The 27,329-nt window shown below is 39.6% G+C and overlaps 1 protein-coding gene across 6 annotated transcripts in view; it reads right to left on the bottom strand.

Moving 5' to 3' along the window:
* RBM33 (RNA binding motif protein 33) overlaps positions 1-27,329 on the bottom strand; it is a 133,498-nt gene that overhangs the window by 66,729 nt on the left and 39,440 nt on the right. For all 6 annotated transcript variants that reach the window (XR_006889910.1, XM_046670613.1, XM_046670614.1 and 3 more), the window contains exons 6-8: positions 10,156-10,327; positions 4,133-4,341; positions 273-561 (exon numbers count right to left, since the gene is read on the bottom strand). Coding sequence is in view for 5 of the 6 variants with exons in the window: in XM_046670613.1 (XP_046526569.1) it covers positions 273-561; positions 4,133-4,341; positions 10,156-10,327 (670 nt within the window). In the remaining variant the exon portion in view is untranslated. The remainder of the gene's footprint in view (positions 1-272; positions 562-4,132; positions 4,342-10,155; positions 10,328-27,329) is intronic.

Raw genomic sequence — 27,329 nt, 5'->3', positions numbered from 1 at the left:
GAGTCCCAACTCAGACATTTCCAGTTACCTCTAATGCTCTTTAAATTTAGAAAGTTTTCTCAACACTTTCCTCTAAATTATAAAACAAAAGACACACATTTTTAAGCAAATCAGTTTGGCCCATCAATAGCACATGTCTAAGGGGGTAGGGAAGGAATCGAGGAAGCCAAGTCACCCTCACACACGTGACCATGAGAACCACTGGCCACAGAGACGCCTCACCGAGCAGGGAACAGGAGCCCGCGCCTTTACGACAGCAAGGAGACACATACCTTGAACGGGCGTCACCACCGCCCCTTTGAAGTGGGGATTTATGTGTATGTTCTTGGGCTGCTGTGGGGTCACAGGAGGCGGCGTCAGCATCACCCTCGGGGCCTCTATCTGGGGCGGCATGTGCATTCCCTGAGGAGGAGAGGGGTGGTGCGGGTGCTGCAGGGGAAGCAGAGGCTGCAGCTGCTGCTGCTGGAACAGACTTCTAATTGGCTGCTGCTGAGGCGGCGGCGGTGGTGGCGGAGGGGGAGGCTGAGGCTGTGGAGGAGGAATTAATCTTGGGGAGTGCGTCTAAAAACCACAAAAAAAGACATATTAGAGAAATCAATATTTACAAGAAAAGTAAAAGAATGTCAATGTGTTACGGATTTACACTGATTAAATTGTAAAAGTTATAACAGAAATAAATTCACAGTAACGACTTGTATAAAACAGCAAGATAAATAACCTGCTCTGCCTGTTCACAGTGAGGGCTACTTTCTCACAATGTGAGTCAATCTCAAGGCAAGGAGGGGAAAATGGCAGCCCCAAAACACCTTGCATGGATTCCAAAAGAAAAAAATACAGTTCAACCAACAAAACTGCCCACAATGAGCCAAGCGCTGCACTGAGGGCAGGACACAAGCTACTCTCGGCCCTCCCTGCACAGCGGGTCCTGCTCCTCCTCCTCCAGAAAACCTTATCAGAAAGAGGGAGATGTGCACAAGCAACCCTGCTGGAAATGAGGCTTCAGAGAGAAGGACAAAGGGCTGGAAAGAGCTTAACTCCCCCAAGGGGCTGGGAGACAGCGCCTGAGAGGGCGGCATCTGAACCGCGAAGAAAGGAGGAAAGAGACTCTGCGCAGCGTGAATAATGGAATAACCGGGAAGAGGCAGAGAGGCAGACAGACGCACCTGCTGGGTAACGGAGAGGGACACCAGTGTGGCTACAGCCTCGGAGAAAGAAGATGGAAGCAGCAAGGGTGTGAAAATATACACGCAAAGCGGTCAAGGATCTGGGTGTTGTTCTGTGAGGAGGAAACCAACGGCAGCAGCCAGGGTTGCCAAGCACTGAGCTCGGCCTGGGTTTTAAGCACCGAGTGGAAGGCTGGTATATGAAGTAACTGGCTGACTCCTAGCAGTCCTACGAAGCGAGTCCTTATTATTATCCTCCTTTTACAAGATCAAGTAGCTGGGAAGCAGAAGAGCTGGAATGGAATTCAGAGGATCTGACTCCACAAGTCCTGCTTGTAAGCACCAATCAAACTGGCCACACTTCGCAGTAGAGGCAGAATACTACTCACTGAGCCATCTAACACAAGCTGCCTTCGCTGGGATGACGCCAAATGACGGAGGCTTTTGAATTCAAGCGAAGGACCTGTTATTATGCCATATGCAACGTGGATGATGAGGAATCGCTGAGGACAACTTGGCAGGAAGATTATCACTAACAGTGTGTAAGATGGACGAGGGTAAAGAAGATGGAAGACAGACCATTTTACAGGCCACGGCAAGAGCTGAACGGAAGAAATGGCCAACATGTGATGATGAACAATGGGAAGGAGACATTTCAGAGGAAGAATGAGAATTCTGAAACCAAACTGTACATGGCCTTGGCTTACCTATCCTTCCTCAGGGACGAGTTCTCCAAAGATTCCAGTCTAAATTAATTCTGCAGCTAGACATGCTCCCAGAATCCAGTGTGCTCCCTCCTCTAACTCATGACATTTGTAATGTGCATATTTGCCCACGAAAGTGGGGATCCTGTCTATCTTGTTCCCCACTGAATCCCCATGGACAGCACATAAACTGACAGGAACACCTGAGATCAATCTGAAGTGAACTGAGAATAAGTAAAACGCAGGGTCATTCACTCCAGAGCATACGGGAATTCTAAGGGAAGCACGTGTTTTAAGCAAATGGAGTTTAGGGCCTGTGAAACACCCACGTGGAGAGGTACAGGGCAGCTAGGAACTGGAGAACCTTAGAGCTGGCAAGAGGTTAGGGCTAGAGACAGATTTGCATGCAGATGGCAGATGGTACCAAGGACAGTGCTGCCAAGGGAGATGCTCTGACTAAAAAAGAGGACTGAGAACAAAACTCTGAGAAGAATGCAGCCCAAAAAAAAGGAGACAAGACACACCGCTGGAAGATAAGAGTGCACCCCAAAATAAGAGGGACTCAACAAAGAGGAGTTCATCAGTGATGCCCAAGGCCCTGACAGGAAACAGGGACAGTGGTGAGGTGGCGATTCTGACAGCACATTCAGGAGAGGGAGAACAAAGTCCAGGCAACGAGGGGCTGATGGAAGAGAAAATGGACAGAAGCAAAGACATGAGCAAAGAGGATTCTTTCCAGAACTCTGAGGGGTGAAGAGTTAAGGAGACAGACAGCTCTGGGGTGGGGAGTGACCAGGATCAAGAGTGTGATCTGAGGGCGGATACAGGTGGGAGTGAGGGTGAGTTCGTTTCAGACAGCTTGGTCTTTTCAGTCAACTGCCATTTTAAAACACTACTGACCAGCATGGATGAGCATAGAGCTCACAGTCCAAAGCCCATCAGGATGACTCGGGTCAGCTATGGATTTATTCCCAATTCACGGTGCGCTCTGCGGTCCACATCAGTCATTAGAATTGCAGACGGAGGGACTCCGGCAACCTACACTTGGGCAACCTTTTTAGAGCACTCACACATCCTCAGTTCAGCTCCTCTGAAGGAGGCAGGCTAGGCATATAGTACCTCCTCTTTGCATGGATAAGAAAACAGGGAGTTCACTTTTCCAGGATCATGGAGACACAAGTATACAAAAACAGGTCTCCTGTTTGGCTGTTTCCCCACAGGAGGCCCAAATAACCGGGTTGACTGTTCAATATACGGCAAGTTGGGGAGAGGATACAGGATGGGGAAGAAAAAGCAAAAACTAAGGTCCAGGCTTTTTGCTATTAGAGAATTAAGAACAAAACAGTTGTGTGAACCAACGGCAGTTACTGATTTCATCAACTCCTTTCTGCTACCATCAACCTGCTTACTTCTCTTCCCTTCCTTTACATCAAAACTGGAATTCTCATGCTAAAACAATAAGTCATCTTTTCTACTTTGTTATTTCATAAATGAATGCCTCCTAAAATATAACATTTCTACACAGAGGCAAAGTGTGGTTTTCCCCTAAATTCAGATAAAAATGTAGGAGGACATGTGGCAGACAGAGTTGACATATATTTGTATTAAATAAATTTGTCCTTGAAGATTGAATTCTGAAGGAAAAAGCCATAAAATCCTAAGGCTAACTAAAAACCAAAAATTCACTACAATTCCTGTCTTTGCTTTTGAGATGTCCATCTCTGAAATACAGAGAAAATTCAAATTAAGTTGAAATTACAAGTATATGATTTATTCCCAAATTATGAAACATTCTTATGGATAGGATAAGAGAGTTACTCTAAGAGAAACTGCTATATTTAAGGAAAAACTTATGGTAAAAAGTATAAAGGAAAAAATATTTTTGTAAAATAAGCAATACTGCCTACATTCTTTACATACTAAATTCAGTATTTTGAGTGTGCTGCACTTCTCTAGAAGCAGAAGATAAAAGTAAGACTCCTCTGTGGTTCTTGTCACTTGAGGACATCAGGTCTCTTGGAACTTCTTTCTTCATTAAGTAGTTGCATACAGAATTATTTTTTACTACCTGAATTACTAGAGGACTAAATTTATAAGACCACATAGGAAATCATATTATTGACAATAAAGAAACTTTACCCATTTTTCCTATTATTAAACTTTACCTTCACACTAAGAGATAAATGCAAAATACGACACCCAAAAAAAGCACATTTTGATTTGTTCAAAAGCTTTCAGCTATCACAACAAAACTGTGAACATTACCACCACGGGAGGCTGTGTCGGAAGCAGAGCAGGCCTGTGGTCTTTCATCCTTCCCCGCTCACTGTTCTCTCTTCTCTGGTCTCCCATTCCACGACACATTAAAGAGCCTCCTCGCCTTCCTCCCCGCCTTGAACCATAGCGTCCCTGCTTATGCTGTCGCTCTCTTTCTTCGAATTCAAGCAATGCAGCTTTGGCTTCTGCTGAAAGCTCTATTTGAAAAGATGCACATGATTAGATACCTTCAAATAGCCTAAACTATATTGATAGGGAGAAAACAGGAAAGAAACGTGACAATGAAACTCTGGAACACCAAGTGCTTCACCCACAACAAATAACTAAACTGGCAGCAGCAAGTAGGATACAGTCAGAAACACTCACAACCCATTAGTGAGACCTGTTACATGAGGACGTGCTTTCCCCTTGTAACAAAATACAAGTATCTCCTGCCAACTTTAGAGTATTTTCCTGCGAGACCACAAACTGTGCTAAGGGAAGCTACAAAGAAGGGGCTGAAGTTCCATCGAGCCACCACCCTTAAGCTGCAGGGCACTTGCCGATCATTTTCTCTTTCACTGACAGCAGATGACACTGGTCAGGACCTGCCTCCACCAGTGCTCCACCAGCACAATTTTCTTAGTGAAACCAGTACAAGTATTATTAATGCACAGTGGCACACAGACTCAAAAAGAAAACAATTCCTGATTGTTCTGGTTTAAAAACAAAACTACTAATGAAATCACTCTGAAATCAAATAATTTCATAAAGAACGGAAAACTCATTTAATACTATTATCATCTCAAATTTTCAGATTTATATTAAAAAAACTTTATTCTGTGAAGAAAGACATATTCATGCAGTCTAATATGGAATCCCTATCAAATGAGAGCAAAGTCACGTAAGAAAAAGCCCATTAATGCAAACATTCGTAGGACACCCGCTAGGTGCTCACCTCTGACCGGGGCTTTAGGGATGCAAAAAATAGGGACTCTGGGCCTGAGAAACTGCAGGGGACACATTACTCTAAATTCCTAAAAGAAAACAAGCTGACTTATTCAAATACAGTTCCTTTATTTTAAATTACCTAAATTGTGATAACATTTTTTAGATTAATACATATGTGCCTCCTAAAGATGTCACTGAACCCTACTGAGAAACATTTCAGGTCTTCTCCCACGGTGAAGGGTCAACTTTAAGTGTTACCAGTTTATCTCCTCCTTTGGATTCCATATCATCCCTAAACTCTTCCAAAAATCTCTAAGCCACATTTCATTTTCTCAAAATTGTTTCTATGGTATTCTCCTCCCTTTCAAACAAATCTAAACTCCATCTGAAAGAAAATTTAATCTCTTCTTAACAAGTACAGACTTTTATTCCAATCTTGACTACGCGATTGGTTCACACACACATTTTATACAGTGAATCAGCAATTATTTTTCTAGTGGTTCTAAGTGTCAAGATTAATTTCACTATCCCCAGTAATAAAATGGTTTCAAATGACATCTTTAATCAGCAAGTAAAAACGCTTTCCTCCAATTGAGACAAGCTGTCACAAAAGGTCACCAAAATATGACAGGATGAAAATTACATTTGTAACTTCAACTGAAATGTTAATTTCCCTTTAAGTGTTTCCTGGACTCTGTCCATATTCTAAAGTAAAGATATATAGCTCAATGAAACTAAGTTTTACACTGTATTGTCCCTTTCTAAAACGTGCTTAAGGAAAACCTATTTGCATACAAATACTTTTATAAGAGTTAGACTAATACATAATGACTATAGAATACAGTTTATTTGGCAAAATAAAAATAACAAACGATAGTCTGAGTTTTTTGCAGGATAACTGAATCAAGAAATTTGTAAAGGCCTTACAAATACAAGCAGCACTGTGTAAACTTAGGGCAGCAGGAGCCTACTGCTGGCACTAGCAATCCGCAACTGTTTATTACTAGATGAAAAGAGTTTTCCCACAGATCCTTTGCTTTCAAGAAAATTAAGATATTTCAAGAAAATATGTGGACATAATTAAGAATGTTCTTTAGGATAAAGCAATAAAATAAAATTTAACATATTACATGTGCCAATGAAACAGAAAATTGCAAAATCTAGACACCTACTCAGATAATAATAAAGAAAGCCTAACTAAAATAAACGTAGTCTTCCATTTATTGCTTGCACTGATTTCAAAGAGAATCTGAGATCCACTTCCTAAGGAAAAACACTGGCAGCTCTGAACCTCTGCACTAGTAAATGATACCCACTTTTTAGAGATGGCTTTTGACATTCCATTCAAAATAAATCATTCCCTCACACATATATGTTCTAGAAACTCTTCTCAACTGGGTTCTACGAGAGAATTAAGCCCTTTTCCTCATAGGCATCCTTTGCATGTAATGAATGAATTTATCTCCTAAGTATGTAGTTTTGTACCATCCTTGGGAAAATTGAGCAATAGTCACATTATCTATAAGGTTTAATTCCCAAAATCCTGGTTGAGGAAAAAAGTTCACTACTTAAGTTCTTAATCTAGATGAAAGCCCAAAATTCTACTTCTAATCCAATCTGAATTCAAAATACAAATCAACAACTGTGTACTTGGCTTCCTAAGTGTTGAGACTGGCATATATATAAATTAGTGTTATTTTTATAAATTATAAAAATTTATAAATTTTTACAAATTAGTGTTATTATTTAAGGATGACATTATATATCTGAATGTAAAAAAAGACAAAAGTGACCAAAACAGCCTTCTAGATTGTGAACTCACTATTTCACAAGCAGGCTAAGGGGTCAGAAACAGAGGACATCGGAGCATTATTTCATTCTTCTTAAGAGTGAAGTATTCTCAATGTTAATCAATGATATCACAAAATAATTGTTTTTATTTGTATTCAAAATGTTCAAAGACATCGTTCGTCAAGAAATACATATATGAGGCGACATACGTACTCTGGTAGGAAGATATTTTAATCTCGTTACAAAGAGTAGGTGAACAGCTTTATACAATCAAACAAATCCAAGTATTTCTATATAGAACCTGAAACTGGTATTTCTATCAGCAGGAGAACAAAAATAAACTGATGAGTAAAAATCTTACAAATACTACAGCAGCTTCCTTTCTCAATAAATATTTTTCTTACATATAAAATTAACCTTTTGTTAGGAGTGGGGGTGTTAAGGGAATAAGGGAGCTCGCTGTTTTAGGAAACCAATCTTTAAATGTACAGAAAAATCCTTTTTGTACTAGGAATAACCCTAACTTTTCAGTTACTAATGTTTCCAAACACTAAGCTTTCCTAAATTAGGGCTCACAAATGCGGCACAGAGACACATCATTTCAAGCACCGTTTTCACTTCCCCTATTATCCAGCAAAACAATCACATTCTGCAAAAACAGCTTTTTTAAAAATGTTTAAAAGAATGGCAAATGGTCACAGTGTTTATGCTTGCAGCCTCTAAAAACCCCAGCCCTTCCCCTCACATTTAAGGAGCCAACCTGCCCTCCACTAACCCCTCCAGCCTCTTCTCAGGATGCAGTGACTACAAAGCTGCCAGACACCTTAAAAGAAAAAAGGGGGCCGGCCCCATAGTCAAGTGGTTAAAGTTCCACGCACTCTGCTTCAGCGGCCTGGATTCACAAGTTCAGATCCCAGGCACTGTCCTGCTCCACTCATCAGCCATGCTGTGCAGGCGTCCCACATACAAAGCAGAGGAAGACTGGCCCAGATGTTAGCTCAGGGCTAACGTTCCTCAAGCAAAAAAAGAGGAAGACTGGCAACCGATGTTAGCTCAGGGTGAATCTTCCTCACCAAAAAAAAAGAAAAAAGAAAAAGAAAGAAAGAAAAAAGATTCAACCCAAGTACTTTAATAAGAGAAGTACAAATTACCCTTAAAAGAATGAGATGAGGCAAAGGTCCTGAAAACAAAGAGATGCAGGAATGAAACAAACACAAATTACGAACACAGGCAAGCTGGGCATTTCAGAACACGCTGTCAGTGCTTGCGGTGAGGTAAAATGAACAGAGACAAGATGACCCTAGCTGAGGACTAGAGGGTGGGCAGAGGAAGAGGCATCAAGGGTGGGGGAAGGTGACCCATGAAATTCACAGTGGCCTGTAGGGAGCTGGCTGCCGAGGGGAGAGGCCCCCATTCCTAATGGTGAGTGTCAAGTGACTTCACATCCTTAGAACTTGTAGCTATTCCAGTTATTACGACTTAATACATCAGTCTCCCCAATTTAGGTAACAAAACCTCAGCCCCACTACAAAGCAGCAGAAAAGTGATAATTCACCACCAGCCCCTCCAGCTCGGGAAGGCCCTATGCCAATTCTCTCATTAGCCGCTGCCTAGTACCCCCAGTGTTCGGGCAGGGGCACCGTCTTCCCCTTGTTCTCACTCCAGTCCAAGACTGAGATGTCTGCTCCACTCAGCTTGGTTCGTAAGGTTACCAACTCCTCCTGCTGAAGGACACTTTTGTTTTTCCCATCCTCCTGTTTTAAGGCTGTTGCTTCATCTCCTTTTACCCAAGGCCAGCTTCAGATCCTCTTTCTTAGAAACTTAACGCTGTCATGGTTCAGACCAACTGGTAACTTTAAACCATAACTTGAGAAAAGTCTAGGGAAACCTTGAGCCAAAAGGTAGACGAGGAGGAAATTGGAGGGGGAAGAAGTGAGAATGCTAAGATTCTAGAACAATCTCTCTATAAATCTCACTTAGTAAAGTGACATGACAGACCGGCTCACTACAGTCACGAGTCACTTAATGATGGGGATATGTTCTGAGAAATGCACAGTAAGGTGATTTCGTCCTGCGAACATCGCAGCGTGCACTTACACAAATCTAGACGGTACAGCCTACTACACACCTAGGCTCTATAGTCCTGATCTTATGGTCCCACTTATGGGACTGTTGTATCTGTGGTCTGTCACTCACCAAAGTGTCATTATGTGGGGGCATGACTGTACTGTTAATTTATGCATCTTGGCAGCTTAATGTCCTCACACAGAATTCATATCTGTTACTTAAAAAAATATACACTTATGTCTCCAACTGAAAACGGCTATAAATAACGGTTTTAAGAAGTTACGCAGTTAGTAACTAAAGGTTAGCTTCTTGATTTTTCCTTTGACCAAGAACAGAGAGCAGGGACAACCCTCCGTCTTCCCACCCTCCTCCTCGGACTATGGTACAACACCCCAGTGGTTCTCAAAGTACGGGTTCTGGAGCAGCAGCAGCATCACCTGGGAACTCAGCACAAATGCAAGCTTCTTGGACTCCACCCTAAACCTAATGAATCAGAAGAGCTGGGAGTAGGTCCAGGAATCTGTGTTTTAACAAGCCTCCTGAGTGATTCTGTTGCTCACTCAAATTTGAGAACCACTGCTTTATTTTCGCAGTGGACACTGGAAAAACCAGAGAGGGCGGGCAGAGTCAATACTGAAAAACGCTCTCCGTTGACCAGCAACAGCCTGCTGTAGACCTTTACTAGCGGGGCTTGCTTAGAACGATGTTCAACTGATTATGTCTACAAACAAGTCACCTTGTCTCATTAAACACTCAGAGAAATGGAATACAGAAAAAGAAAACACAGCAAAGATGGTTATAACGTCACTGAAAGGTACAAAATAAAAGTGTCTGGTACAGAATTAGCCCTGGCAACCTTCCAGGTCTCAGGAAGGGTCAAATGGCCCTGTGCCAGCCCCATGCCACCTTCCCAGAGCCAGCCAGGAACCACAAGGTACGCAGGAGAGTAGGTCTAGGCCACAGACTCCAAAAGAGAAACTATTAAAACAATAAACAATCAAATACTTTATTCAAACACTTTTAGTTGAGAAGACAGTCCTTTCCCTAGAGTGACTCCTGCAGCACCATAACTCTGACCTCGTACAGACCAGTCACCCTCTGGATGGCATGCATAATAATCTAGAAAGTCAACTTTTTGACCTATTTGATTGACCATAACAGTACTATGGAGGAAGTTGAAATGGGAGTGAAGAAGGATGGGAGACAGGCAAAAAAAAAGTTACCCAAAGTTTCTGGAATGTTCCTTCTTTCTCTAGTTACATCTGAGAGCCTAATAATTGTTCCTTCTTTCCTTTCAGTCTTGAAACGCAATCGTCCAGATTCTTCGTCGTCATCATCTTCTTCATCTGACTCTTCTTTTATGTCCTTCTGCAGTTCCAAAGTTTCCATACCTCCCTACATTGCAGACGTACAAAACAAAAAGGGAGGGAAAGTGAGCTCATATTCTTTTAAATTAAATACTGAAGAATGATTAAAATATATATATATTAAAAAGTTCTTTATATTTAAGACGTAAAAATACTGCAAAATGTCCTATTATAAGGCCATGTGAAATACTAAACTAATTCCAGGAGAAAACAATCTCAAACATTAAAAATTACCAACGTTAGAAAAGGTCCAAATTCCTGCTTGTAATTAATATACAACATCCTGTACACTGTTGCTGCTTCTACTTCTGGGAGAACAAACATGAGCTCCAAAAATCCCTGCAGGCCTCAAGTGAATCCAGAGTGTAGCAAAGTACAAAGTCTTAATTAAACCAATACGAGAGTTCCCTGAACTTATTAGGATATGACCCACCCTGTACCTTACATCAGATGACCGCATGCTCCTTCCTGTAATTCCTGAGCCCTCTACTTTGACTTTCCCTGCCAGGCAAGCGCTCCATATCTGCTGTTGGGTTGGTTTGCTTTTTTCAGCTTCCAATAGCTTTCCTTCATCACTCTTACCCTTTACTTCATTCCACTGTCTAGAGTTCGCTCATCACTATTTCTGGCTCAGACTATTTTTTATTTATTTACTTAGTTTTTGGTGAGGAAGACTGACCCTGAGCTAACATCTGTGCCAATCTTCTCTATTTTGTTTGTGGGTCACTGCCACAGCATGGCCACTGACAAGTGGTGTAGGTCTGCCCCCCTAGGAACTGAACCCAGGCCACTGATGTGCCAAATTAACCATCAGGCCACAGGGCCAGCCCTGGCTCAGACTACTAAAAAAGCAAAACTATTTTTTTCTTCAGTCACTTCACACTAACAGTAACTTTTATCTTCTATCAGAATTCCTACAAAAAATTTGCCTAATCTAGTTCCAAACTAAAAGTAATTTCTTCTTCATCAACCTTTTTTTCTTTCTTTTTTTTTTTTTTTTTTTTTGCTGAGGAAGATTCACCCTGAGCTAACATCCACTGCCAATCTTCCTTTTTTTGTATGTGAGCCGCCACCAGAGTATGGCCACTGACAGGCCAGTGGTGTAGGTCAGTGCCCAGGAACCAAACCTGGGCAGCTAAAGCAGAGTGCACCGAACTTAACCACGAGGCCACCGGGGCTGGCCCTCAACAATTCTTCCTGTATCACTCATGTTCCTTTTGACACTAATCATTTTTCACCTCATGTTAGGTCTTAGTGACCTACTGTTAAATCCAAGTACCTACTGTGTGTTAGCTTCATTTAAATACTTCTTATAAACTTAGAGAGATTTTGTCCCTTTATTCTCATGATTCATAATTTTTAGCTGTCCTTTACTCTTAATAGAAACAAAATGAACTTCTTCCTTAGAAAATGCACAAGAAAAAGACAAAAATAAGCCAACAATATAACTGAGTTGCATTCTTTCCCCAACATTTTCTGTGAAAAAAGATCAACTATAAATATACATACTCATTGCTATAAGTCCTACAGGAAGAGAGCCATCTGCAGGAGCTCAAACGCCTGAAAATAAAGTGATGAATGTAAACTACAACCTTATTTTAAACCTAATGATTGCAATACCACCTTTCAGTATTCTGATATTCAGTATACTACAGAATTTTAAAGTACCAAAATCTTGGCTTTTTGTTGGTTTAATACCATTATTTCTGTCTTACTGAATATCTGAAACCAAGATGAGTGACATGAGATGGATGCAGCTGCACTACACTCAAATGGAACAAACGTAAACTCATTTGCAAAGCTCTCTCCTCCACTTCCACAAGGCTCCAGAGCAGTGCTTCTCAAATTGAATGTTAATACTGATTGATCACTGGGAACCCTGTTAAAATGCAGATTCTGATTCCGCAGTCCAGCATGGGGCCTGGGACTCCGCAATTCTAACAAGCTCCAGGGAGAGCCAACATGCTGGTCCACAGACCAGACTTTGAGCAGCAAGGCCACAGAGGAGGAAAAGAAATAACTACCAATAAAGCAAAGACTCTATCACAACAGTCATTTCTAATTAACCATTAACAGTAATTACAGCTCAAAGACTTTCCAAACAAGCTTGATGTAAAACATGACAGTACTGAAACTAATACAGTTTATTCTGCATCCAAATCTCCACCTAAGAAATCTAAAGGGGATAAAACTAAGTTGAAAACTGTTTCTTTGAAACGAATACTACAGCTCATCAGAAACAAACAAATCAAGCCTTTGACCCACAATCCCATTCCTAGAAATTTATCCAAGAGAAACGATAATTTATGTTCATGTAAAAAGCCTGTAGGAAAATGTTTACAGCTCTCTTTGGATCACCAAAAATGGGAACAAGAAGTGAATAGATTTACAAACTGTGATCCATCCAAACCACGGAATGCTCTTTAGCAATAAAAAGGAACGAACTATTGGTATAACCAGGATGAAACTGTAACGGCATCCTGCTGAGTGAAAGAAGTGAATCTCGAAAGATGATACACTGCAACGATCCCATTTATTATGACATTCTCCAAGAGACAAAACTACACTGGTTGCCAGTGGCTAGAAATGGAGGGAGCATATGACTAGAAAAGGATAGCATAAGGCAGTTTTTGGAGCAATGGAATGTCCTAGAAAGCAAACTTCTGGTTGAGGTCTTGGGGTCCAGTTAAGCCCTGAGCTACACCAAGGATTACACAAGCCCTGAACGAAAAATGAGGCATGGACTGGCCTCACGAGCCTCGAGTGTAGGCCACTTGACAACACTCACTAAGCTAGCCTGACTCCTTCACCCACTGGTTACTATCTCATCTAAGTACTGGGCTCAAAAACAAAGTGCATCTCCTTTGGCCAAATGGTTTATAGAATTAACTAACCTTATCTGGCAAAATGTTGACTCTGCAATTTTTAAGAAATATTATCTAGTGTTCCATGCCAAGTAAAATTCCACTGAAGGGCAGTATTGGGTAACAATATAAAAATCTAACTCTCCTAAGATTATATTTTGTAAGAATTCAAATATGTATGTAAATCTTTTATTTCATTATAGACATTGGCGAAAATATTCAAAAATTTGATTTTTAGCTACTTAATTATTTGAAAATCTGAAAGATGTACCTGTAGTTCTTAACAGAGGGTGCATATGAAAGTTCTTTAAAAATAGACAAGTCCACTGAAATCTTACATACGCATAAAAAATTAGAAATTCCAAGGGGGAACAAGACCCAGATTAGTATATTTTTTTTAAGTTCTTCGATTAATTCCGAAATGAACCTATGATTTCAGTGTTCTGAAAAGAAAATTCAATAGTCTATCCCGAATCCAAGAAAAACATTTGGATTGTTCTCTGAATTGGCAGGTGAGGGGAAGGAAACTATAGAGAACGCTGCTTAAAAAGTTTTTAATGCTTTACAGAATATTTCATAGAGAATAATTCTTTATTATATCATGAAATACAAATCAAAATATCTAATTCTACCAACAGTAAAAATTTACAAGTTGGAAAGACTGAGCAAACTGCAAAAATTCCGAGAAGAGAATTACAGACCAATATCCTTCATTAATAGAGAAACAAGATTCCTGAAGAAAATAAAAGCACGTGGAATCCAGCAAAATAAAAAAGGAAAATACATCATGACCAAGTGAGGCTTAGCTAGCCACAGGTTGATTTAACATTCAAAACTCAGTCAATTTAACAAATTCTACTTAGAGAAGCACTCCAAATACATGGAGATACTCCTCCTCCTCCAGAGGCGGACCTTAAGTCCCTCCTCTTGCCTTGTGGGCAGACTAGACTTAGTGACCTGCTTCCAAAGAAGAGAGCAGAAAAGGGGAAACAGGTAACTTTCCAGAGTTACTGTCTGTAAGGTAACGCTGCCAGGGAGGTCCTGTACCCAGCGGCATGATGGGGAGGAGAAGGGCACCGAACCTCTGTGGTATTCTTTCCAAAAATCTCTAACTCCAGTCTAATCACGAGAAAAGTATCAGACAAGTCCAGAGTAGAAGACATTCTACAGGATGCCTGGCTAGGACTCTTTAGACTGTCAAGGTCATGAATCGCAAGACTGACAAACTCTCAGAGACCAGAGGAAACACAACAACGCAGTGCCTCGACTGGAGCCAAAGCAGCAAGAGGACATTACTGGAAAAACTCACAAAACGGAAATAAAGTCTGGAGTATAGATAACAGTTTTTAAAAAGTCAATTTAAATCACATGAATAAAACAAGGGATAAAAGTCACACAATTATCTCAATAAATGCAGAAAAAGCACTAACAAAATTCAACACCTATTTCTGATTTTTTAAAAAATCTCAGCATTAGGTAGAATGGACATTTTAACTATGTTTATTCTTCCAATCCATGTACATGGAATGTCTTTCCATCTCCTTATGTCGTCATCCAATTCTCTCAGAAAGGCCTTGTAATTTTCATTATATAGGTCCTTCACTTCCTTAGTTAAATTTACCCCAAGGTATTTTATTCTTTTTGTTGCGATTGTGAATGGTATTGTATTCTTGAGTTCTTTTTCTGTTGGTTCACTACTGGAGTATAGAAATGCTACTGATTTATGCAAATTGATTTTATACCCTGCAACTTTGCTGTAGTTGTTGATTACTTCTAACAGTTTTCCAATGGATTCTTTGGGGTTTTCTATATATAAGATCATGTCGTCTGCAAACAGCGAGAGTTTCACTTCTTCCCTCCCTATCTGGATTCCTTTTATTCCTTTTTCTTGCCTGATTGCTCTGGCCAGGACCTCCAGTACTATGTTAAATAAGAGTGGTGACAGAAGGCATCCTTGCCTCGTTCCTGTTTTCAGGGAGATGGGGTTCAGTTTTTGCCCATTGAGTATGATGTTGGCTATGGGTTTGTCGTATATGGCCTTTATTATGTTGAGGTAGTTTCCTTCTATGCCCATTTTGTTCAGAGTTTTTATCATAAATGGCTGTTGGATCTTGTCAAATGCCTTCTCTGCATCTATTGAGATGATCATGTGGTTTTTATTCCTCAGTTTGTTGATGTGGTGTATCACGTTGATTGATTTACAGATTCAACGCCATCCCAATCAGAATCCCAATGACATTCTTTACAGAATTAGAACTAAGAATCCTAAAATTCATATGGGGCAACAAAGGACCCCGAATTGCTAAAGCAATTCTGAGAAAAAAGAACAAAATGGGGGGCATCACAATCCCTGACTTCAAAACATACTACAAAGCTACAGTAATCAAAACAGCATGGTACTGGTACAAAAACAGGTGCACAGGTCGATGGAACAGAATTGAAAGCCCAGAAATAAAACCACACATCTATGGACAGCTTATCTTTGACAAAGGAGCTGAGGGCATACAATGGAGAAAAGAAAGTCTTTTCAACAAATGGCGCTGGGAAAACTGGAAAGCCACATGTAAAAGAATGAAAATTGACCATTCTTTTTCACCATTCACCAAAATAAACTCAAAATGGATTAAAGACCTAAAGGTGAGACCTGAAACCATAAGGCTTCTGGAAGAAAACGTAGGCAGTACACTCTTTGACATCAGTATTAAAAGGATCTTTTCGGACACCATGCCTTCTCAGAGAAGGGAAACAATAGAAAGAATAAACAAATGGGACTTCATCAGATTAAAGAGCTTCTTCAAGGCAAATGAAAACAGGATTGAAACAAAAAAACAACCCACTAACTGGGAAAAAATATTTGCAAGTCATATATCTGACAAAGGCTTAATATCCTTAATACATAAAGAACTCTCGCAACTCAATCACAAAACATCAAACAACCCAATCAAAAAATGGGCTGGAGACATGAACAGACATTTCTCCAAAGAAGATATACTGATGGCCAATAGGCACATGAAAAGATGCTCATCATCGCTGATCATCAGGGAAATGCAAATCAAAACTACACTAAGATATCACCTTACACCCGTTAGAATGACAAAAATATCTAAAACTAATAGCAACAAATGTTGGAGAGGTTGCGGAGAAGAAGGAACCCTCATACACTGCTGGTGGGAATGCAAACTGGTGCAGCCACTATGGAAAACAGTATGGAGATTCCTCAAAAAACTAAAAATAGAACTACCATACGATCCAGCCATCCCACTACTGGGTATTTATCCAAAGAGCCTGAAGTCAGCAATCCCAAAAGCCCTGTGCACCCCAATGTTTATTGCAGCACTGTTTACAATAGCCAAGACGTGGAAGCAACCTAAGTGCCCATCAACAGACGAATGGATAAAGAAGATGTGGTACATATATACAATGGAATACTACTCAGCTGCAAAACAGAACAAAATCATTCCATTTGCAATAACATGGATGGACCTTGAGAGAATTATGTTAAGAGAAATAAGCCAGCAAGAGAAAGATAATCTGTGTATGACTCCACTCATATGAGGAATTTAAAACTATGGACCAAGAACAGTTTAGTGGATACCAGGGGAAAGGTGGGGTGGGGGGTGGGCATAAAGGGTGAAGTGGTGCACCTACAACATGACTGACAAACATTAATGTACAATTGAAATTTCACAAGATTGTAACCTATCAATAACTCAATAAAAAAAAAAAAACTCAGCAAACTATACATAGCAAAGAACTTCTTCAATCTGACTGAAAAACTTCCAGCTAGCTTATATTACTTATTTGATGAAATACTGAACATTTTCCCCCTACCATCAAGGACAAAGGAAGAACGAATACCCTCAATGTTTCTATTCTGCATACTACTGGAAGTCAGAAAGCTAAAGAAAGAAAGAACAGGACAAGCTGGAAATGAAGAAATAAACTGTGTTTATTCACAGGCAACGTGATTATTAAGATGTTAGTTTTCCTTCAATGTGATCTAAACATACAATGCAATCTTCATCAAAATCCCCGCCAGATTTTTAGTAGATGTGGACAAGTCAACTACAGAATTTACATGGAAATTCAAAGGACCTAGAACAGCCAAAACAATCTTGAAAAGGAGAACGAAACTGGTGGATTTACACTACCTGATGTCATGCCACAGTAATCAAGACAGTGTAGCATTGGCAACGGAACAAAAAATAGATTCCAGAAAGAGACCCAAACTTAAATGGCCAAATGAGTCTCAACATAAGCACTAAGGCAATTCAATGGGACAGTCTTTACAACAAATAATGGTGTAACAACTAGAGAGAGACACAGAAAATGCACTCCATACCACACACATATATATTAGTTGAGACAGGTCATAGACCAAAACTAAAAATAACTAATACTATAAAGCTTCCAGAAGAAAACACAGGATAGTATCTTTGCAACTTTGGAGTAGACAAAGATTTCTTGGGTCACAAAACTACGTGGTCTTCACCAAAATTAAAATTTTCTGCTCATGAAAAGGTACTGTTAAGAAAATTAAAACACAAGCTACAGGCTCAGAGGAAATATTCTTTTTATATATATATGTGTTTTTTATATAGATATCTTTTTATATGTGTGTGTGTGTGTGTATATATATATACACCTGCCAACTGACTTATATCCAGAATATACAGACAGTGTGAATAATTCAGGTACATATATTCTACACAGAGAATACATAAACTATATGTATGTAAAGAATAGAAAAACTCTCTGTATATAAACTATATGTGTGTAAAGAAAATATATATTCTCTGCGTAGAATATATATGTAGACTACGTACTGCACACAGAGACAAAACTTAAAAAGACAACTGACTTTTTAAAAAAAAAAAGTAAGAGACTAGAAACAGACACAAAGAAGTTATGTAAGCCCAATAAGCACATGGAATAGTGCTCAATATCGTTAGTTATCAGAGAAACACAAACTAAAACCTGACGACACAATCACTAGAGGAGCTACCGGAAAAGACAGACAACATCAAACAACGGAAACCTGAGGCTCACATATACAGCTGGCAGGAGGATAAAATGCTACAGTTACTGTGGAAAACCATTTGACAGTTTTTTACAGAACATACTTCTACTCTGTCTCAGTAATTCCATTCCTAGTGAATTTCAAGGGAAACGAAAAGCTACATCCACAAAAAGATACATAAAATAATCTTTATAGTTACTTTATTCATAACAAAAAAACTGGAAACAACCCAAATATCTATTATCAGGAGAATGAACAAATAAAGCACTATCTATAAAACGGAATAAACTAAGACACCCAGCTACTTGGATGAGTCTCAAAAACGCACACTGAACAAAAGCAGCTGGACACCCAGTGTCATTACATACCATACGAACACATTTATGTGAAGTCCTGGAAGAGAAAAGACTAATTTAAAGCGACAAACAAGAACACTGTTTGGTCTGAGTCGTCAGGACTGACCAGAAGGAACTAAGAGGGAACTTTCTGGGGTAAGGCTTCTTACCAAGGGAAAGACAGCAACTTAGATGAACACGTACCAAAACACTGCACTGCACACTTCAGACCTGTGCCTATCACTGAATGTCAATGTTATCATAATTTAAAAGGTAAATATTTTAAATAGTGCAAAGATTTTTTTAAACTTCTCTCATTACTTCCTCTCTACATGCCAAAACTATCTGAAGTGGCAAACCTCCTTACCATGTTTGAGGATAACAGCACAACTGGCACGATGTGGCAGCATGATAGGAAAGGCTTGATAGTTTTTATAAATAGAACTCCCTAATTTAAGTATCGCGATTTCTTTGTACTAACCAAGCAAGAACATCAGTTAAATAAAAGGAGCCACCTTTTCAATTGAAATTACTTTTTAGCTCCATAATCCAGATTCTAATACAGAGTTAACACAGCTCCTAGAATGAAGTCACCCGAAAACCTGCAATATGCTTTCTCCCCTCGTGTTAAGCAACCCAGAGCGTCGCACACTGCTTTGCGAGATGGAGCGCAAAGGGGTGGTTCATCCCACCCTGCAGACATTTAATCAAAGAAAACAGGTCAGAAAACTAGGAAGACACCAAAACCCAGGTATATGTGGCAAATTAAAACTGTTACTCCTCCCTCAGGACTATATAATTTATTTAGACTTCTAAAAACGATGGAAGAACAGCCCTCCCAAAGCAAAGCCTACCAAAAAGTACTGAAATAGCAGACAACACCTACTTCTCAGCACCTCAAATAGCACCATGCACACAAGTTCTCAATAACGATCTTTTTGACTGACTGATATTCACTGATTCTACTACTATGAGTAAGAAAACAAGCCCCAAATATTGGTTGCTAGGAAAAAAGACCACCACACCACCATCCTCCACCAGAGGGACTATCGAAAGTCCTGAGAGCCAAGAGCATTACAAAGAATTTTCAGTCAACACAAAAACAAGCAACATAAACAAGGTAAACTTCAACAGTAATCAAGAACAGGTGAATAAGAAAGTAAACGTATGAGTGAATTTTTAAATACTAACTTTAAATTATGGGACATACAGCTTAAATGGAAAAGCAAATAATACACCTCCTAACAGATGGTATAAAAAAGACAAACTGTCTAATCTGGATGAGAGTTTGCTTTCTGCTCTATAAAATGACTCACATTGAAAACAATCCTTAGGAGGTTTTAGGTGAGAGTTAACAGTAACTAGGAATCACACGAGTTAAACAATAACAATCTAGTTCTTTGCCTTCCAAATTAAAGGGTCAAAATTTTAACCACCCTGTATTTCCCTGTCTATAAAAGTTATTTTGCTCATAGCAAAATATTTTTAAATATTTAGTGTACAAAGTATAAAATAATCTCCCCATCTAGAGGTAATCATGATTACCATTTTTGTCTTTACCTATCCAGACTTTTTTTGAGAGTCACACACATACGCTGAGATAGGTAAAGTTTTGGGGAAACTTCAGGGGAGGAATTCGATTACCTTGCTCTTTTCACTTAACACATCATGACCTTCTTTCCACATCTAACAGAGAGCTATGACATCCTTTGGTAACCAGTAGTCCCTGTAACATTACGCCATCATTTACCCAACCCTCTAGAAAAACCTACGCACACTGATTCCACTTCTTTTCAAGGCCACAAACCAACACCAGGTGCATACATCTTTGGACACATCTTAGATTAACTCTTTTAGCTAACTTTGTCAAAAGGGAATTTTTGAGCCAAAGGACCTGAAGGCTTTTGATACTGTCAAGAACAGTGAAGGGTCTGCAATTTTACCCTTCTTGCAAGGTACCCTGCCACTGTTTCATGGAGGCTGTGAGAAGACACGGGATTCCTGCTCACTTTCAACAACAGCAGTAGCATTTGGGAGCCCAAATTCCCACTGGACCACATGAAGAAGAGAGCCAGGTGACCCTGCACACGGGGGGCTGTGTTACAGGAGGGAGCCTGAGTTTAGGGATCCCCAGTCTGTTATAATGAGCAGAAGGCACACCTGCCCCTTGCTCTCGAGGAAGATGCTATGTCTTTCAAGGCTGTTTGTTATACAGACATACTTTAGAAGATAGTCAGGAGGGAACAAAACGCAGTCAGTGCTTTGTTCACAAACCATGCAGAGATACAAGAGACACAGAGAAAACTGCCTCCTGGCAGTCAATATTTCCAAAATGGTCCCCCAAGAGAACGAGACTACTTCTGACCGATAATTTTGATTTTTGCCAATATTAAAATAGGCTGGATTCTCAATTTTTACAATTTTATTGAATATGTTTTATACACTCTGGTCATTTGCTTATCTTATTTTTGGATTACTCTCACATTATTTGCCCTTCTTTCTAGGAGGACTCACCTGTCTATACTGAACATACTATATACTGAATATATTAACTCCTTCATACTGAATACATTTTTTCTAAATATATTAATTCTGAGGCTCATATGTAAATATTTCCCCATATTCGTCATTTGTATGAACTTGTTTATAGTGGTTTGGAATATTTCTATACAATCAGATCACTCTTTTTCTTTATGGCTTAAAAAGGCTAATACCAAGAGTAGTACATTAGTTATAACATGGTGCTCATTTTTACTCATTCCCTGTCAAGACCTTAACCATGAAACTCTCAATTTTATCTGAACACACTGTCACCTAATAAATAAGCAGTTTCTCTTGCTGTGAGGTACAGTCATGTGACTAAGGCATAATTCATGAGCTGTTTACAAAGTGTTGTATGAGAACTCCGGGATGTGTCTTCAAAGGGCAAGCATGGTCCCTTTTAGTCTTCCTGCAATCCCTTTCTTGGACGTGGACCATGGAAAGCGCAGCAGCCCTTCAACTGCACCATGGAAGTCTGGAAGAAGCCTGGGTACCTGATTACCTGGTGAGGCAAACACCAGATCTGAAACGCCCTCTGGAATTTTTTGACATTAGTGAGAAATAAACTTTTAATATTTGGTGAGTTTTCTGTTTTGCAGGTGAGCCTAAGGCTAACACACAATTATTAAAACATTTTTTGCTACTATATTCACAGTTTGGTGTGTGTACGTACATGTGTACACAGGCACATTTGGTTATTCTTTTTCCACACTGAACTCTTTAATCAATCTGAGACCCATCTTGGCATAAAGTTAAAGGAAGGGATCTAACATTTCACCAAATGATTAATCCTTTCTAAGTATATCTGAGATAGTCTGTCATATTAAGTCACATATGTTATGAGTTCATTTACTTTTAGGCTTGATCTGATCACTAATGTTCCTCCAAAAATCTCTCTCTCCACCTCAATCTCTCTTTAGAAGACACTGAAAATGAAGGCAAGATTACTGTTTTCTTTATAACAACTCACTTTTGCTTTAATATTTTAATGAATACAGTTCAAGGACTGAAGTCTGAAATATCCAGATCTAAAAGCCATACCCCATCACTTCCAGAAGGCACCCAGGCAATGGTAATACCTGGTAGCATTCTTATTCTTTACCTGCTTTACAAAATAGCTTATATCTCTGGAGATCATTTGAAGATTAAAATGTACAAAAGCTTTTCTCATTCTAAAATAGGTTACAAACACAATACATTATCAAAGAGTTAAGGAGAATATTATCTAAAACTGAAAGAATTGTAGGAAAAAAATGAAATTAATTTTCCAACTTCAAAATACCACAAAGTATTAAGAAGGACCTGAAACTAACAGGCACTGAATCCCCTGGTTTCCAGCCTGGAACGATCCCCGCTCCGCTCTCCTTTAACAGCCTCTTGGATTTCTTTGCGCTACAGGACAGGGGATGAGCTCACCTCGCATAAATCTCTGGTCTCCCTGAACCTGGTGCCAGAGAGCAGAGCAGTCATCAGAGGGAAGCCATTTCTTATTTAACATTTCCTTTAGCTCTGTCTTGGTTCCTTGGGCTAAACACATTCTTTGCTGAGGAAGATTCGCCCTTAGCTAACATCTGTTGCCAATCTTCCTCTTTGTTCTCCCCGAAGTCCCAGTACAGAGCTGTACATCCTAGTTCCTCTATGTGGGATGCCGCCACAGCATGGCTTGCTGAGCACTGCGTAGGTCTGCACCCAGGATCTGAACTGGTGAACCCCAGGCCACCGAAGCAGAGCACGCAAACTTAACCACTCAACCACAGGACCAGTCCCTAAATACATTCTTCTAAAACTGGAGAATCTGAGTAAAGTGTTCTTTGTACTATTCTTTCATCTTTTCTCCAAGTTTCAAATTATTTCACATAGCAAGAGAGACAGAGAGAAAACACAAAAAGAAAAATTAAATTTATCTTGTTCAGAAGAAATGATGTGTCCCAGAAAGTGTTTGTACACAGCATACATGTTCAGATACTCTGTCATAGCACTGTATTAGGGAAAAGAGAGGGTAAAAAAAGTTTTGGATGCTGAGTTTCTAAAGCATTGGCTGAAGACCTTAAGTAAATGATCTAAACCCGTGAAAAACCACTTTTGATGATCTCCTGGGAAAAGGAGGAAAAAAAGTACTAAGGAAAATAATTGAGAAAAAATGTTAATAAGAAAAGAAATTTTTTTAACCAAGTCTTAAGGCCAAAGAATGATTTTGTGACTTACATGCTTGCTCACAAGACAAGTTCTAAGGTTGGAAAACAGAATCTATTAAACCCTACCTCTCATACCCCCTCTATGCATGCAAATGACATCTATTTTTCCAGACCTCCTTCCTTCAGAGGTCACCTCTTCCCTAAAGCCTCAAAGCCCATCCACGCCCTTTCCCCAACTCACTCCAAGACACACACCCAATCACAGGGGTCCCCTGTGAGCTCCTGAAGCACATATCTGAGCTCTCCTCCTATGTTTACATCACAGGGATTTACCCACGTCTTCTCTCCCCTGTATGAGGCTAAAAATTCCCTGAGCACAGGAAGCAAGTTTCCCAATCATCCTTGGTTCTTCAACACCTTAGACAGCACCTAATACCGGGAACCTTGTACTATTTTTTGAATAATGCTAATTAATTTAAAATAATTACAGCCCTCCTTTCAAAGCACTAACATATACATCACATTTTCAAAACATTTCTACCACATCCCCATAAAACATTTAAAATATTCTAACACTTAAAGGGCAAACAGCTATCTGGAAACCACAGCTCACCAAAACTCATTGCCCAAAGATTCTAGGAAGCTCAGGATTTTTACTACACTCTTAGCTCAAAGAAGAGATGTATCAAATTTTTCACTAATGCTAAAAAGATGCTCATTTTAAATCTCAAAGAAAAAAACCCCAGCAAACTTCTGGACTCTTTTTAAACGATGAACAAATACCTCTTCTCTTTCAGGAGCAACCTGGGAATCAGTAATCTCACCTGACTCCTCTTCAGCCACACAGTCTTCCTGCTCCTGCAGCCCTTGCTGCCCACATGCCTGCAAGTATTCTTCATCTTAACAGCCATTAAAGAGAAAATACGTTTTTCTCATATAGCTTTCGGGGGTTTTTAATCTCTTTTCATCTTTACGACTCATGCTTAATTATTTTGGCAAATTTTACTAAGGCAATTACCCGAGTGAGCAGAAAGCACTAAGCACAAAAACAGAATGTGATCTCGCCTACGTGTTAATGAGAACAGAGTGCAACACACTAACCCGATCACTAAGGTGAGGGACACGGCTCTGCTGCAAACTCTGTGCAGTGACAAACAGCTCTTCCTAAATCAACACTAAGGAAAAGCAATCTTAAAGGGACAGAGCACCTGAGCAGCAATAAGGGGCGAGAATCACGCCCAACTCCAACCATTCTACGGCAACAGAAGACGACACAAGCATGGGAAATTTCCAACATAGGAGCTTTATGAAAAATCACATGTCAGAATCTGTTTCTCCATTAGCCCCTCCCTTGAATTAGAGGGATGAGTCCAGGTTTGCATGAAACATAATGGGCAGGTCAGCAGGCAGGCGCCCCTTGAGGGCACACGTAGGAAGAAGGCAAGCTGGCTTGAGAAAAAAGGGCTCCTACAGCTACTTGTAACAAGTAACAAGATCTGATCCTACCCAGGGGAGCTGCACTTCCCAGCAAACCCCGCCACTTGTTGAAACGGACTGTAGATGGTTACAAAGCAGGCAACGAAGAATGAATCTGTTACTGAACCTAAAAAACCCACTGCGTGGTATCCAACAGTCTCGTCACAACCCCCAAAGAAAAACTACTGTATTTAAGGTGACAAACCACCAGTTCCCACAACTGTCTCTCATGACTATCTGAACATACTGCATTTTACTTTCTAAAAAAAATTACTAGCATCCTATCAAAAAGAGCAACTATCGCTACTCATGATTCACTGATAGCAGAACAGTCAGATTTCAAATAAGGCCAGATGATGCTAATCAAAATTTGTAGCTAATATACAATGGAGTATAGTCTACACCACTGGTTTCTCACTGGGAAACAAAAATCTACCTTTTACATAAATTATCAATCCAAAATTGTTTTTACAAAACAATGTTTTATGAAATTTCAATCTATCTTAATTTTAAAGGCCCTAAATAAATTGATTGTGCTTAAAAGTATAAATCACCCAACAATTAATTTTCTAATATTTTGTTGAATAATAAGTGATATGCATCCCTTCCTAAAACAAGAGTACAAGTTTTTAAATCAAATCCCAATTCACTCTCTAGAACAGGACGAATAAAATGCACAAACTTAAGGATTACTTACTTTTGAGTAGAACAGGAAAGAGCACCAGAGCTGGTCCTACCAACTTTTTACTGTGGACCTCAGCTTGTTCACATGTAAAAGTGTCCCTTCCAATTTGTAAAATTCTGTGGTTTTATGATTCCACTTCCAATTATGCACAAAATCCCCCCATGTGATTTTAAGACTGGGCTTCAACAGACAGAATGTGCTCTTGACCAGCATTTCCCAGAGTTCAATTCCAGCTTGAGAGTATGAGTTAACAAAGCCTAACTAGGACATGAACCACAGTTAAATAAACCGTTTAATAAACTAAGAGATCACTGGCACACAAAGGGACGCAATCGACTGGTGTTCGTTAGTCTCATAACGAACAACAAATGTGTGCACCAGTGAAAGCCTAAGACGACGATGAGTGGTCTCCACCGCAGACCTCGAGAGGAGAACTTCACAGTCTAAGTCCATTTACCTCTTCCCATCCAAAGAAGAGAGAATGCCAGATTCTACCACTGTGGCAACTATAAAGAAACCAATAATCTTAAAGAATTAGGGAAAAAAGAAAAGGAGGACTGTGGCTTTAAAGCTAGATGTATTGAGATGAGCTGATATTACTCAAAGAAAGACAAACTTCGCCTCACCTTAAAGTTTACAACTCTCTGTGAAAAGATATCAGGACACTTTCAGAACTTCTACATAAATTTTCCTACTTTAAGATTTTTTATTAATTCTTCAAGAAATTAATTCACTTTAATGTGGAAAAGTACTGTGAGTATAATGAATTGTCACATTATTTTCCTTTTCAATACCTGAATCTTAGATCACAAGATGTTGGATAAAGTTGGATTTTACACAACCAGGTGCCTAAATGTAACCTCAAGTTTGACAGTGGAATACATGAGATGGAAAGTCCTCATTTACTAGAAATTCTCCTTACAACAAACTCTGCGAGAAGGCTACAGTGAGAGGGACCTCCCATGCAGCCGTGTGCACTAGAGCACCTTCCACACTGTGCGCTGTTCCACTCAATTCCAAGTGCACAGAAGGCAGGGGCCATGCTTCACGCTTCGTGTTTTAGCACAGCTGTGTCCCCAGTGCTTGAACATCAATAAAGATCTGTTGAACTGTTGAATTTACAAGTGAAACGGACCCAGATATGATTAACCAACCATCTCATTTTACTGATGAGTAGGAGAAATAAGAAAATGCTCTAACTAGGGAGTAACTAGGCAGATTTTTAAAAGATCTTGGCTCAATTTTTTTCCCGAGGAAGATTCACCCGGAGCTAACATTTGTTGATCCTGGCTCCATTTTTAAGAGGCATTTTAAGTTACACTGCTCCTTTAGGATAGTATACAAACACATCAGTAAACCAGAGAGCACCTGTCCACACTAGTGAAAGATTTATTACCAAAACAAACCACTAAAGAGTTGTCGAAAAAACAAGTACCCATGATGCATTTTACATGATTCTCTCTAACTACAAACATTTTTCATTACTATATCTACTGAAGAGAAAGCATTCAAAAAAAAAATCAAATCTTAAAAATAACTATTGAGACACATAAACACAATCATGACTGGAACTAGATATTCTAAGGTTCCACATAAACAATCCCTTTCAAAAGTACTCACACAGATACAGAGAGATATAGATATAGGACAATGACGAACATTCAGTAACTTTCGAACTTTTTTCTCAAATGCAGCATACTCTGAATGGAAACAGAGATACCATGGCAGAGTTACGACCCTACCTTTACCTGCCTCCACTCCCCCCAGCAGCCCCAGTGATAGTGCCCCTCAGTGGAACCCCAGGATCCTGAAAACCCTAAGATTCTACTGCAACTATGGAAGTCACGTCCTTCCCAAATAAATGTCATAAGGCGCTTCTTTTAAAAAGAAATCTCCTTTAATGATGAATCATTAAGACAGATGAGCAGTCTTTCAATAGTCCGTTTTTGACAGTTCAACTTTAAAAAAAAAAAG

The sequence above is a fragment of the Equus quagga genome, chromosome 8 (genome assembly GCF_021613505.1).
Source record: "Equus quagga isolate Etosha38 chromosome 8, UCLA_HA_Equagga_1.0, whole genome shotgun sequence".
Taxonomy (NCBI): Eukaryota; Metazoa; Chordata; class Mammalia; order Perissodactyla; family Equidae; genus Equus; species Equus quagga.
This window is presented reverse-complemented; position numbering and strand designations above follow the sequence as displayed.